This window comes from Macrobrachium nipponense, chromosome 35 (genome assembly GCF_015104395.2).
Source record: "Macrobrachium nipponense isolate FS-2020 chromosome 35, ASM1510439v2, whole genome shotgun sequence".
NCBI lineage: Eukaryota > Metazoa > Arthropoda > Malacostraca > Decapoda > Palaemonidae > Macrobrachium > Macrobrachium nipponense.
The window spans coordinates 16,090,165-16,106,049 of NC_061096.1; the positions used below are offsets into that span (position 1 = coordinate 16,090,165).

The 15,885-nt window shown below is 35.7% G+C and overlaps 1 protein-coding gene across 9 annotated transcripts in view; it reads right to left on the reverse strand.

The window, feature by feature from the left end:
- The window catches only part of LOC135208437 (uncharacterized), a 579,462-nt gene that overhangs the window by 386,439 nt on the left and 177,138 nt on the right, over positions 1-15,885 (reverse strand). The window contains exon 1 of one of the 9 annotated variants that reach the window (XM_064240614.1): positions 5,084-5,773. The exons of the other annotated variants lie outside the window; for them this stretch is intronic. Coding sequence (XP_064096684.1) covers positions 5,084-5,116 — 33 coding nt within the window. The 5' untranslated portion in view covers positions 5,117-5,773. Of the gene's footprint in view, positions 1-5,083; positions 5,774-15,885 lie in introns of those variants that run through there. 9 annotated transcript variants of the gene reach the window in all.

Consider the following 15,885-nt stretch of genomic DNA (forward strand, 5'->3'; position numbering starts at 1 on the left):
CGGGACTGGGAATATGCGTGCATAAGCATCGTTTGCGAGTGGTTAGCTACGGTATTAAATGTGCGAGTGTCTAAGACTCCTAGCCTCCTCGATGGGCTAACAATTGAATATAAAATTTAGGCCAAAGGCTGGGAGCTATGAGGTGATTCACCCCTGAAAGGGACATTCACAGGTGGTTTAAAAGGTTCAACAGGAGGAAAACCTCGCGGTTGCACCTAAAACAACTGTACAACTGTCAGAGAAGTTGGAAAGTCCGATAGAAGAAAGAGAATATGAACGAAGGTACAGTTAAAGGAATGAAAGAGTTTGCGGCCAGGGACCGAAAGGATGTTGCATCCTCTCTTTACCTTGGCTACATATACCCTTATGTAATGCCTACAGCGCACTATGTGAGGTGCACTGATGACATTACCCTCCTTCTTACTATGAGGAAATTGCAGACGCTATCTGCACAGGCATATGAAGCCCAAGTACTTGAAATCTGCTCGAGTTAAATATGGGTATCTCACAGCTGCTTGCTGGCAGCACAATGCACGACTGCTAAAAAAAAAAAAAAAAAACAAACACACACAGATGTTCCTGAGGGAAGGAAAGGGAAAAGGACGCCTAAACACCGCGGAGGCTGATTACATCACGACAACTAAGGCGTCTGAAAGAGAATCTGAGCTAGGTGGGAGAAAGAACATTCTGTGTGATATGATAACCCATAAATTTTGACCCTCATCAATTTATGGGTTCGAAAACAGTAGTATCAAAGGAAGCCTACGAGTATCTATAATCCCTTAAACTTCAAACTACCTTTCCACTGCTGACCCATTCCCCAGTTTCTTTACTGTCACATTGGTTTCGTTATATCTATTTATTGAGGTTCTTTATTGCACTTTTTAAGTTGCCGTTTCTTGACCACCTTTTTTAAAATTATGTGAACGTGCTAAAGGAGGAAAAATAAAAAATGGGAAATGCTACACGATCAATTCCAGACTCGAAACTTCGGCGATAACAGTGATATTACTTTATTAATATCCTCTTAACACCAGATACAACTTACTACAGTTTACCAGCCAGTAATTCTCATTGATTTCAAATATTCATGTCTTTAAGTTGCAATACTCCGCAACTGTTCGCTTCTTCACTAGTTACGCGTTTTTAGACTAGAGAAGTAATTATGATAAATTACAACGACATCCTATTTGAACTAAGAAAGAGCCAACAGTAAGTCTCCACATAATTCACGTAATTCTGGATAACAACAGCAATTTCTAACGCTAGCAATGTTGACTAATCCAACACACGTTTCTCAACCATTAAAGCCTTGAGAATAAGACTTTTCTCACGTGTTGGCTAAATCTTGCTGTATTTTTAACAGTGCTCCTAAAATACTTTTAGTTTTACGAGAACTGGCGTCCTTATCCTTAGGAGAAATGAACTCAGACCAGTAGTACTAGTAGAACTTATAGTTTTTGAGAGTTTTTTTAAGAATGTACCAAAATTTACACATAAGTAAAGGGTCTTATCTTATCCTTATCCTATAACGTGATCGCTCCCCGTAGTCTCCATTACGGACTTTGTGTGACCATATCCACAGACACCAAAAGTGTTGACAGTAATAAGCATCTGGAAGAATATTTCACATAACAATGACCGGCTGACTTGCACCTGAAACGTACTTGCCAAAGTATTGCATACTTTATTAAAGTTTTCATTATATCATTCTTCAACTATTCTTCTAAATACTCAAGAATTCGGTCTACTCCAGTACGACCCTGACATTTAGTATTCCACAAGCATCATAAGGAAGCTACCAGTTGTCAGATGATATTAATAATAACAACTGTCAGACAGGAAGGTGACATCTTGTATACTTTATATATATGATATTTTATATATATATATATATTATATATATATATATATATATATATATATATAGGTATATATACATTTTAAACACATATATACACGTATATGTGCTTGCAGATAGATAGGAGTTTGGTTGCTCTTTGATGCTATTATCTTCAGGAAGTCTTTTCTTTGAGAGAGAGAGAGAGAGAGAGAGAGAGAGAGAGAGAGAGAGAGAGAGAGAGAGAGAGAGAGCTTCAAAAACATCTGGTCAATTTACGAACGTCAATTAGTCCCATTTACAACACTAATTCAAAGTATACCAGCAGCCAATAGAACACTTGATTTTGACAACAGTGTTAACCACAGACTAATGAATTAGTATCCCACGCACTCAGATTATAAATCAATTCTTGTAAGCAAAACCCAATTCTTATTTATCATATCCTTGATATGCAATGGCAATGCAACTCTAGCCCGGCTGCATATGTAAAGCATGTAATGGTATTGGTGTCACGCACAGAACCTTAAAGTACAGTGCCTGAAATTATTCCGTCCGGGGCGATAAATCGAGTCCGGTCTTAGAGAGAGAGAGAGAGAGAGAGAGAGAGAGAGAGAGAGAGAGAGAGAGAGAGAATATCCTTCATCAGCATTATTCCTGAATGAAATCTCATACGTACATCACTATTCTACTTAAACCTGATAAGTCTCAGATGCAGTTATATGACGATATTTCGATCAACAAAATCTATATCATAACCAAGGTACATTACAAAAGTTAAATGTACTTTCCACTGATATATGTCTGACACTGTAATAATGAAATACCAAACGCCCACAAGGATTTGTCAAGTATCAATACAATGACAAAGCAACTGACAAACTTTTGGGATACTGCCAAGATCTTCGTCTGCTATTCTTGTCGATGCATTGTGAATAAAATTAAAGACCACTGAAGTCTGGTTTCTCGTTATTTTCTTTCGCTGTATACTATAAGGTCCAATAAATGCCTTTAAACGTTTTAAAAATGCAGAACTCCAAGTATTACTGATTTCAGTATAATCAATAATTAGGTATTCTACCCTTGCTTCACTACTGACTGTCAATCTCTACACACTCAAATTACTCTGTCCTTAAAAATGGCAAATTCCATCTTGTCCAGTAACATCAGCAACAGCAGGAAACCTCTGCAAGACCAGACCCAGCAATAAATACGCGACCTACGACAGTTACCAAGTAAACGCCTTACAAGTTTGCCCATAAGTCACCCCTCAGTCCCCACTATTTTTCGTGGTTGTGGAAGTAACCCCACTGACTGACTGTCAGGTTGGATTTTACTTTCTAAAAATATGATCTTCCTACCCACAGGCTGACCTCAGGTACACAACCAAGGAGGTTACACACAACGGTTTTTACGCTCTTCTTAATCTTAATGAGCTTAACTACACGTGGCGCACGAAGGGAATTTAATATCACCGAACTGTCTACCTCTTCATCATGACCTGAACAAAGGCGTTTTTCTTTATTGCATTCTACAAGTTGTCAAACTTTATTGTAAAATTTTAACTGTACTACACACACTCACAGACACAATATAACACATACATATATACGCATACATATAGCCTATATATATATATATATATATATATATATATATATATATATATATATATATAATTCAAATAGTCTTAGAGAACTCTTCTAAAAATTTAGGATAAGGTCAATAATTCTTTTTCTTCTTTTTATCAAGAATGCGACCTACTCAAATAAGCCGAGTGCTAATAGATGGGCAATAGGTTTCCGCAGTACGCGGCCATATTGGCCCTCCCTTACCAACAAATATATTCTGGGTCTTCCCTGTCGTTGCTGATTAAAATGTTCATATATTATATATATTATATATATTATATATATATTATATATATATCCCGCCAAATGGCTAACCATGCTATCTATATATTACGAGACGAAATGGAACAGAAAATATTTTCGTTACTAATAATTTGGTACTTAAGTCTACCACTGGCTGATTAAATCTTAACGGTAGGATACGAACAAGATTCTGAAATAGTTAGGGATAGTGTAACTAATGGAACGATGGGAAAATATGATGGAAGGTGTACAAATCATAAGGACAGGTCTCCTCACCTTGTCTTCTCCTTCAAGAACAAGTACAAAATCATAAACCGATATAACTAATGGGCTACTAATACTTGAGCAACTCAGGCGTGAATATCCAATTTTATCAAATCATCAATGCTTACATAAAATATTGAATGCCTTGATATAGTACGTTTATCTGAATATTCTATAATGTGTTTTTGCGACTACGCCAAAACAGTGGCGTAGCCTGCAGAAACATAAGCACAACCTAAGCTTTAGTTTCCTAGTGCGTAACCTAGGAGAAAACATTGTATTTAACAATCAGCTATCTTAGTCTGAGGAAATATAACCACAGCCTCTGTTGCCGATACGTTACTCTGAGCCTTAAGGTATAGAAATACAAATCAACAGCAAATACAGTGGAAACTAAATGGTATCCATGAATACAGAAATACAGACTTTAACAAAAGTTGGGAACCAAACTGCCTAACTGTGGATACATACTTTTGCCAAATTGCAGAAAACTAACGCCAGGTTTCGGAAATCCAGGACTTTGAGGAAATATACAACGACAGGCCAGACTTTAGAATGGTGAAATTTCATAACTGCAAGTAAGTAAAAGTGAGTAAGAGAGGAACGTAAAAGGCTTTGAACTACCTATAGAGCATAACAAATTAACAGTAGTACACCAGACATTATATACTACCAATAAGATAAAATACATTTACATTATATATATATATATATATATATATATATATATATATATATATATATATATATATATACATATATATATAGTATGCGTGTGTGTACGTTAAAAATATAGTTAGCTGTATAATTATCAATGAATGTGTCTCAAGCAAGGTAACAAAGAAACCTCGATCATTGGTGCCCGTTACACTTATGGTTTATGTCACGGAGTAACGTTCAGAATACTGGGTACATGGTTACCACATGGCGTGTGACACAAAGTGTGGGAGATGCGTTCCGCTACTTGAAATCGATTATGCAAAATATGCAAGAAAGAAGGGACCTTCAATGGACGCTCCTATCCTGAAAAGTGTACAAATACTGAATAATGACTCATTGTTTTAATACAAGGTTTGAAAAACAAGTAAAAATAAAGAGAGCCTACCTGTTCACTAGTCTCGCCGGAACTGACAATCATGGAGCCTTCTACCTGATGCTGAGCGGCTGTTAATGATGATTTTGCAATCACAAACCACAAGCCTATTTCGCAGTTGAAGGCTATGAAATATACACATTTGCGCTTTGGTATTTATAGGAGAGCCAACAGCACCGTAATATTCAAACGGTAGACACAAGCAGTTTCAAAGAGTACTAATATTTCGACTACTTCAGAAGCGTCGACTTGCTTAAACAAACAACTCGAGAATTCATGCCTACGGCGAAAAACTTGAAATCACCATCGCTGAGAAGGTTGAACGCGTTTCTTTTCGCACTACAGACGACCTTATCTTGAAATTGCAAATTTACTCGGGAGTGAGCTGTGCCCCTGAGCGAGGAAATTATTATCCTTGAACTTTCCTACGTTCGTTGCACAATGCAATAGGCCACATGAACAACAACAACAACCTAGTCCACATGTTCAGGAGCACCGTCGAAAGACAATCCTGTTTCCGTTAGACAAGTTCTTACTCAGAGATAATGGAAGATGGGAGCATCACCAAACTGTGCCTTAAGACTATCATGGTATCACGAAGACTGTAGCGCTGAAAGAATTTCGGACACAAAACATTCACTGACACAAGGGAAAGAGAAGGCCACAGACTTCACTTGTAAGCTCAGTCCATGTAAACTAACTTCTGATTGGTGGCTAGAAAGATGGTGCCCCGCTACCTAAACACCAGACGTACGAAGTTTACGACATTTAGCATCATAAGACCTTCTCGTGAGCTAGAACGTTATAATAGCGAAATGCATTGTGTATAATTTGTCAATATTGAGTTCTACCCTTACGAAGAAAACATTCAATGGCACTACCAATATAGTGAATTCATTAACACTTCCGTACAACAACAGCTGATGTCGAGATGATGTTGAAAACGACCAAGTTCTCACTGTTCTCACAAAATAATTTGAGCGTGTCGAGATAATGAACTCCCTTCCTGTAGTGTTTAAGTTTTTCTTGAGATATATCCAACCAATAGGGAACTGGAACGGAATGATTAATCCTACGCTTAATAACAAATCGTAAATTAGTTCTCAGTCATTGCCACAACAGAGAAACATCAAGTACGTACGTGGGTACTCTTATTTTCACTATATTTCATGAAAGAAAAAATACATGTATACCTATATATATATATGTGTACAACAGAATTTGTATTTTCATTAGTACGGTAAATAACACCAACTAAATCTCGCGTCCTCTTCAAAATCTTTGCAAGTTATTATCTTTCGGGATCACAGAGTGTATCACATTTAAATCATACTCCAAGCATGTGATCGCTCTCAGACGCACGAAAAACTGCCCGTTCCAAAACCACGCACAGGAACAACTACAACTTTTCATACCGAAACAACAATAGTGCCATACGGAAAACCTAAGAACCAGAAAATAGCGCCTACTAATCCCGTCGAGAGGTAATTATGGTTGTAGGGCCAATGAGTATTTCATAAGGGCGGGGTAAAAAAAAAGAATTGCAAGCGCGAACAACTGCATGTTTTTAAATCGGCTTATTTCTCGTGTTTACGCAGCACAATATTTTCTGCCAACGTGTATTTTTGCGACAGACTAAACTAGGCAATAACAATGTCGAAACATGATCTTCCAGCAACGTCAACAAAACTCATTTCTGATTCCTTGGATTTTACTTCCTTTCGGTTTGCTAGTGAAATATAAATGTGATTTTCTATACATGCATGCGTGTATATATATATATATATATATATATATATATATATATATATATATATATATATATATAATATATACAAACATGAATGGGAGAAAGTGAAGAAGGATCTTTAAGGAGAGTAAGTATCTGTTACACATGCAAATAAATGTAGATGCAGGATAACGAACAACTGAATCCCAAAATAAAAGATACAAATAGATGTATAATGTCTGGAGTGAATGCTATCCAAGGAATTATTATTTTGAAGACTTACTGAATGTGTTAGAAAGAAGCGTCGGAGCTAAATGACGCAATAGTGGAAAGGGTCAGTGTGCCTTCCAAGTGCTTGTGGCAGCCTCCTGCAGAGGGCGTATGGAGAGCATTAAGTGGCTGAGGAGGACTGGAAAGACACCAGGAACTGACGGGACTGTGAGAGAGAGGCTGGGTACCATGGAGGCAGGACTGGAGAGAGTAAGTGGTTGACCCTTGGAGGGTCTACGAGGTTAGGTTTGGAAGGAGGAACGAATAGATACGCGGTTTTACAGGCGTCTCCAAAAATGATAAGGTCATAACATTACTTAGAACACCAACCAGGGCAGGATTTTGATTGAGAAAGTAAAATGATAGGAAAACTGACTTGGGAAAAATTGTAGGTTTAGACAAGGAAGAATGTTTGGATCATGTCCCGTATGAAAAAGGTATGGTTTTCAATGAAAAATTACCTAATGGTCGGCAGATATATATTACAGACAACTGGTGTGAATTATCGCAATACAACTAGTGCAATCACTGATAGATATATATATATATATATATATATATATATATATAATATATATATATTAATATATCTATATAGATATATAGATATCGAGATATATAATCGAATGATATATACAGATAACCATATACATAGAAATATATAGATATGTCTATAAGTATATATATATATACGTACATATACATATACATATATATATATAGTGATATGTATATATATATATATATATAACATATACATATACATATATATATATGTGTATATATATATATATACATACATATATAATAACATACATATATGGTTTCAGACTCTTTGCATTAAATTGACCTCGGTTTACTGAGGAAACTGCCTCTTTATTGTTTACTGAGCAGCTAGCAATCAGTGGAGATCGTACCTTCACCGAAAGCTCTCAAGCATCGATACGTGATACTTAAACGGCCGAAAATTGCTCTTTACATTTGCGCGTTTTCACGGAGTCTTGAACTAAGAGCGAGAAAACACAATGTGATGAAACTTGTCAAGATGATCGACTTCTGAGAAAAATCGACATGGAGTGGAGATGGTTTCCATGGCAATGAATCGTCCAGCCTCAGCCGATTTCTCCAAACAGTTATTCGTCCCGAAGTCACCTAATGAATGATACACCGACCACGTTCAGTCAAATTCTGTCAACCAGCTCTGGAGGCATTCCTCATAAACCCATGCCCGGCCAAAGCACTGGTAATTACCACTTGGTACCTGTAAGTGGTAGTCGACCACTATTATTTTCAAACGAAAAATAAAACAGATGAGAGAAATGGCGACTTCAAAAGTCAACATTTAATAACGCCTGGTGACAACAATTGTTTCGGCCTGTAACTGTTTGGATAGGAGCTCTTACAAATCCTCGACAGAGATACATTTCATAACTTTATTTGCCCTTTGACGATTTGGTTAAATGTGATTTCCGTACACGATTTTTAATTTTCATTAGTTTAGTTACGCATGAAAGATTCTCAGAAACAATCGGGAAGACAATTTGGGTTGTTATAACCTAAAAGCCAAGCTAATCAAAGTTACAGCTGCTCGACACTCACGTAAGAACAAAACCAAGTTGAAGTTTTAAGGAAAGTTTTATTAATCACAACTTATAAATTGTTCTTAAAAAAAATCAAAATTTTCTTTTCTTTTGCATAGATGTGAGATTTCAGACAAAAATAACTTTCAAACTCAAGACCATCTCAAAACCATCAATAGCATATCAGGCTCAAGGTATGTGCAAAATACCATTAAAATCACTTCATACTGTACACCAGATGTTTCGAAAATCAGACCTGACGGTAGATGCAAATTTAGTATTAGCTCTCCACCTACCACAAACTGTCACACCTGAACCATTATAATTCAGTTATCTAAGATCTCAAAGTGGCAATATAGCTGAAATCAAACCATTAAAACTCAAAATACTGAGAAAACTAGTCTGTGCGCAGACTGATACCTCTTAAAATCCGCGACAAAAAAAAGTTACACATTTCCATAATTTGCCCAGCCTGGTCAACGTCATATCTCACCCAAAGATCATGTTAAGTGCAAACTATGCTAAGAAAAGAAATGATAAGATAAATGGCTAAAAAATAGAGAGGTAATTTACAAGGATAAATCCTAACCTAATCTTCCCTAACTCAACCTAAAGTGCCTCATCCATGCTACTATAAAACAAGGGTCGATGTAGGTCTAAACCATTTTCAGAGAGAGAGAGAGAGAGAGAGAGAGAGAGAGAGAGAGAGAGAGAGAGAGAGAGAGAGAGAGAGAGAGAGAGAGAGAGAGAGAGAGAGAGAGAGAGAGAGAATGTCAACCTATTGTCCCGATGTCTTGAAGCATTCGTGATCACGATCAATTGTGAGCTGTAATAAGTGGTCAATATCTTATGCATAGTTTGTGAAACATTTTGCATATTATCTTATATCTTTACAAATACTCTGAAATTTGTTACGTCATTATTCTACACAAATAAATCAAAAGTAAAGAGTTTAGATTCCATTTGAGGTTCACCATGATTGCTTAAAGGAGGGTTTGAGTGGTGTATAAACTTTATTTCGATGTACTAATATCTATGAAATCCTCCTTTCATCATACTGACCATCCACCACATTAACTGAAGTTTGACATACAAATACATTATATGAGATTTCCCTAAAAATATATTAAACCTTGACAATATAAATCTTACCCAGGATCATGTTAAGCGCTAGGTTTCTTCATAAAATCTGACACGGGTAAAAAAAAAGAAAGAAAGAAAGAAACGTTTGACGCAGTTCATGGAATAATAAAAAAAAAAAAGCTTGACGCCGTTCATGGAATCAATATGAAAAAAAAGTTTGACGCAGTTCATGGAATCACATATTTCCAATGTTAAAACAATGAACCAACTACTATCAATGCTTATCGGCCTAAAGTGAAAAATAGAAAATAATAGGAATCGGTAATACTTATTTCTCCGCAAACAAAGAGACATACGCTTAGATATCGTTATTCAGTAGAATTTCTACGGGGCCCACACACAGTTAATCTTTAGTTTTTTATCAAGAACGGAAAAGTTAAACGAGCTGAGATTCTTGCTTTGGTTGCATTCACAGTCGCAAAAAGGTTTTCAAATTATCACGCAGATACAGTAGTGAAGAAATCACGAAGCAGTGACAGAAGGGAACAAATTCAACGTTTGGTGGTGGCAATGTTCCTCATCAATCTCAAATTGCTTGGGTATACCCGCTCAAAAGTTAGCAAGATAAACCTACCACGTGCAGATCCTGACGTGATCATGCAGCTACGGTAGCCTTATGAACAAGACGTGCTGATTTTAAAATATCATCGCGGTTATAAATTTCACATCCAAACTCTGTTAATAAAAGCTTGTTTTGAAGTTATAGCATTCTGCAACTGATTAATCAATTGTAGCAAGACCTTCTGGATGCAGTACATCTCTACCAAATTTGATTTTAGTGGGTACCCTAGTTATCAAGTTACCGAAAAGAAATAACAACACTGTCTAGCACAATCATGTTCATAATCACCTAAAAAAAAAAAGGGCTACAGATGAAGTGGCGGAACGAAAGACTGAATGTACAACAAAAACTGAATAAAACGTTCTGTAGGCAACGTAGTAAGTTTCACGCTCAAATAAAACTTACAGAAGCTATCACAACTAAATGATGAAAACTAGAGTAATGGTATCTTAGCAATAATCAGTGAGAACACCTATAATCAAATTTTAGTTATGGACCACTTAAGCATCATTATAAAAATTCTAGCAAACAGTAATCTAATTGTGAATTACACAACACATAAAACGTTAAACAAAGTTGTTGTTGTTGTTATTATTATTATTATTATTATTATTATTATTATTATTATTATTATTATTATTATTATTATTATTATTATTTTGTTCTAAAGGGTCCACAATAATACTAAGTGTTAAGAGTCCTTGTATTATTTGGACCCTTTAGAACATTATATATACTCTCGCGATAGTTTTTTCCTATTATTATTATTATTATTATTATTATTATTATTATTATTATTATTATTATTATTATTATTATTATTATTATTCAGAAGAGGAACCCTTTTCATAAAGAACAAGCCCACTGGGCAACTGACTTCAAATCCAAGCTTTCACAGAATATGGTATTCGCTACGAAGAAGTAACGGGTGTTAAAGGGAAATACAGAAAGAGGAGATCACTTATTTAAAAAATTACTTAACAAATTAATAAATACATAAAAACGTAAATAAATGAACTTTCTAAGTATCTGGAAGTAAATGTTACAGATGATGGTTATATGACAAAGGAGGAAAGCTCTCCCTGATAGAAAAAAAAGTATGCTGAATACAACTGAATTGTGTGTGTGTGTGTATAGATGGGTGAAGCAGGCACTGGAAAAGAAGGGTCTTCATATCCAGGAAAATGTTATAGTACAAGAGATGAATGCAGCACTGCGTGGCAGGGGGTTCAACACACTCTCTTTGATCCTTTGATGTTGGAATATGGTGTCAGATGCTATTCTTGGAGGTTTAGTGCACGCAGGTTCACCCATAATTCAGTAGTTAACCAAATTATGAATTCGGCTGTGACTATTTCCCCAATACTTTCTTTGGAACCAAACCCGCCTGCTATGTAATTCGGTTTAATATATATATATATGTGTATATATATATATATATATATATATATATATATATATATATATATATATATATATATATATATATATATATATATATATATATATATATATATATATATATATATTATATATATATTGTTGCCGCAGAGCTGGAGGAAGGAATGAAAGGTGTCGACCAAGCGCTTTCATGTATTTTTCACACCCCTCAGGGTCAAGTGATACAATGAATCATTATTTGTTACAAAGACACCTCTGTGGCAGCAGTACATAAACATAGAAACCATCGTTCTACTACTTAAAAACTAATTGACTAAAAATATTGTTTACAAGTAATTCAACTAGTTTGTACACATTCCGGGGTCACTGACGTCCTGATTTCTTCTCTGTCCACTGGGCGGTGGTTCGAACCCAAGAGAGGACGAAATCATTAACAACTAAATAATTTCCCTTCGCTTTACATATATGAAAATATATTAATTCCGAAGTAGAGCGAATTACATATTAAAGGACATTTGTAACTTGAATAATTTTATATGAATCACGGTGAAGTGATAATTATTCTCTTATATATATATATATATATATAATATATATATATATATATATATATATATATATATATACTATATATCTATCTATCTATATATATATATATATATATATATATATATATATATATATATATATATATATATATATATACATATATATATATGTGTGTGTGAGTGAGAGAGAGAGAGAGAGAGAGAGAGAGAGAGAGAGACCCAAGTGGTTATTCCGAAAGGGCAAATGGCGCTCATAAATGATGTCATGGTTTGGAAAAACACGGTTATTTTGCCCTGTTGGGAACTTTTATGAAGAGAGTCCCGTCGACAATTTCTCTCACCCTTCTCACTCTCATGCACACGTTGCAGATATTACGGATATTCGTGTCTTTGATGTCACCATATTAACATGGTGCTTTAATAACCTGCCAAAGATAGTTCCCGTTATTTGGAACTGGAATTTGTTTCGTTATCGGAAGGGCCACCTCCCGCCCCCCTTCTCTCTCTCTCTCTCTCTCTCTCTCTCTCTCTCTATGTTTAAAAACTTACACTATAACAATCCACAAAGAACAAAAAAACCGTCGCACAGCTAAAACAAAAATGTTCATAACATGAAAAAAAGGCAATTGTTTTAACTGTTTACGTGGAATTTAATAAAAAAAAGAACAATAAATACAAAACTCAGCGAATTGTGCTCAGGTTTAAAGGTCAAGCAGCAAAACAATCGAGGATATGTTAAATTATGTTTCTTCTATAATGCTCTATTGTTGCAAATGGACATGCATCGACACTACAAGTAAGAAGTAAATGCAGTATATTTTCTGAAGTTTGCTTTTACAAGTATAAAAGTTTTGTAAAAGAGTAATAACTAATCTCCACACATAAACTAATATATATATATATATATATATTTTATATATATATATATATATATATAGATAGATATATTATATATAGGATAATATATATATAATATTTATTAATATATATATATATAATAATTAACTAATATATATATAAGAGAGAAGGAGAGAAAAGAGAGAGAGAAGAGGAGAGCACGAGAGAGAGAGAGAGAGAGCAGAGAGAGAGAGAGAAAATAGGCATGAAAATTCACAAGAAAACAGAGAAGGAGGAAAGCAATCAAAGAAAATTAATAAATACCCCAAAAACCTCACCTACTTTATAAAAAAAAAAAAAAATGGTTACTGATCCACTCATTCTAAATCTGCTGATTCAAATATGCTTTCAGTAAGAAGTGAGCTATTCCTTTTACACTGCATCCTCTCTCTCTCTCTCTCTCTCTCTCTCTCTCTCTCTCTCTCTCTCTCTCTCTCTCTCTCCAACGCGTTCCATTCTGTGTTAACCTCGGTCCACATAAAATAAGCCCAAAAAGGTCAGCTAATAGTCTTATCCTTATAAAAGTAAAGGACGGTTATGCACATTTTTGACTAATTATCAGTCTGCATAAAAAAGAACCAGCTTAACAGAAAAATATAGCAACAGTCACAAGCACATTCAACATGACTTCTATACATATATCCATACATAATCACCGTGATTCATCGACTGCGGTGGGTCGCAGACAGGGTTGACAAGAGCTGAATGACGCCTACAAAGAGAGAGAGAGAGAGAGAGAGAGAGAGAGAGACAGCCCTTGAATCAGACCACATAAAGGATATCATTACCAAAGCCAATAAAACATAAAAAGCAACACTGCTGAGGAAGTCACGTGCGAGGATTTGCATTCCGATCGTTTGAATGTTTTCTTTTTTGAGCAAATAAAACACCCTCACAACAACACATTAGCCATTCTCTCTCTCTCTCTCTCTCTCTCTCTCTCTCTCTCTCTCTCTCTCTCTCAAAAACACACAAAAGCGAGGGGGCGTGCGCACATATACACATCCACTTTATTTTCTCAGCTAAGAGAAAAGGGGGCGGAGGAAAAGAACGGAGGGAGAAAACGAAGAGAAATAGAAGAGTAAATAGGCGAGCAGACAACGACAAATGAAGGAGGAAAACGTGCCCGAGAAAGGATATGAGGGAAAGATACCAGAGCGGGGTGAAAGTGATGAATGCAAAGCGGCACAAAAGAACTGAATCAAAAGGAAGGGGGACATAGGGGGAGAGAAGACGGGAGTAAGAATGCAACTTCGGCGAAGAAGAAAGAGAAGAAAAATGGACATGATGTAGCGGCAATGGCTATCGATTCATTCCACGGCGTTCAGTTGCAGGAAGACCATCAGAAGCAGATGTTGCCGTTTTCCTTGGGAACTCATTGTGCTGCTAAGCAAATAATCCCAGCAAAAGTGGTACGACGTCTTGGCTTCAGACTCTGCTGCTTCCCCGGTCTCTGTGACGAGATTCGTTTCAAGTCTCTCTCTCTCTCTCTCTCTCTCTCTCTCTCTCTCTCTCTCTCTCTCTCTCTTACCAACATGGATTCGCATGTTACAGTTACTTCCGAGACACCTTTTCTCGTTTCCTACCGAGTCATAACAAAACTACTGAGATAGAAGGATGGCACTCAATTCCCCTCGCCAAACACACGTGTGTAAAATTGTATCAATCGACTTCATTCTATTATCAGCTTAGCATCAATGCTACTAGGAGATCTGTAATACGTAAAGTACTTTTTAATGAAGCAACTGTGAAAGTCTTACCACCCAAACAATATAAACTTTTTTTCGTATCGAAAATCCCATTACTTACAGAATGTGAACAAAAGAGATCAGAATTACGGGAGCTAACTAAATATATATATAGATATATATATATATATATATTCTATATATGTATATATAATACTAATATATACATATAGACCATACAGACATACACATATATATACATATATACATACATACATATATCATATATATATATATATATATATAATATATATATATATATATATATATATATATATATATATATAAATAAAACAACCTCTCAAATTCGATACGTAATTTCTTTGGCCATAAATTTCATTCCATGTCACGATGAGATGTAAAAGGCTTAAAGCTCTACCGTAGAACCCGTGATATTTTAGGTATTCCTAATGACAGAAATTTTCTGAAAATATTTATTACGACACATCATCACACAAAATATATGTAGCGTCTAAGAATGATCCTCAATCGAATGTACGTCGTCATGTCCTACAGCAAATGAACGTCCCCTTATCTATTACAGTCAGTCTCTATATCAGTCTTACTACTTCGGGAAACATTATCTAATTTTTGCTGCAACATATGCGCTGCTCAGATCTTACCATTGCACAGCCTAGCGGTTCTTATGCCGTTTTAGACGAAAACCAATAACTGATTTGTTTAGTCGAAAGGCCAAACTGAAGAACACCCATATACCCAGTGAAATAAGGAAGGGAAGAAGGGTGGGGAAGCTAAGCCACTAAGAAGCGACATCCTTGCTATTAAACAATTCAAGTGTCAGGCAAAACAAAAACCTTCAGAGAATCCAAGGCTTGGCACAGGAAGGAAACGTTCGATGAATACTGGAATGCGAGGGCTACTGATTCTTATCGAGTAAATGTACAGGTGGTCTAGCAAGAGTATCTGAAAACTCAC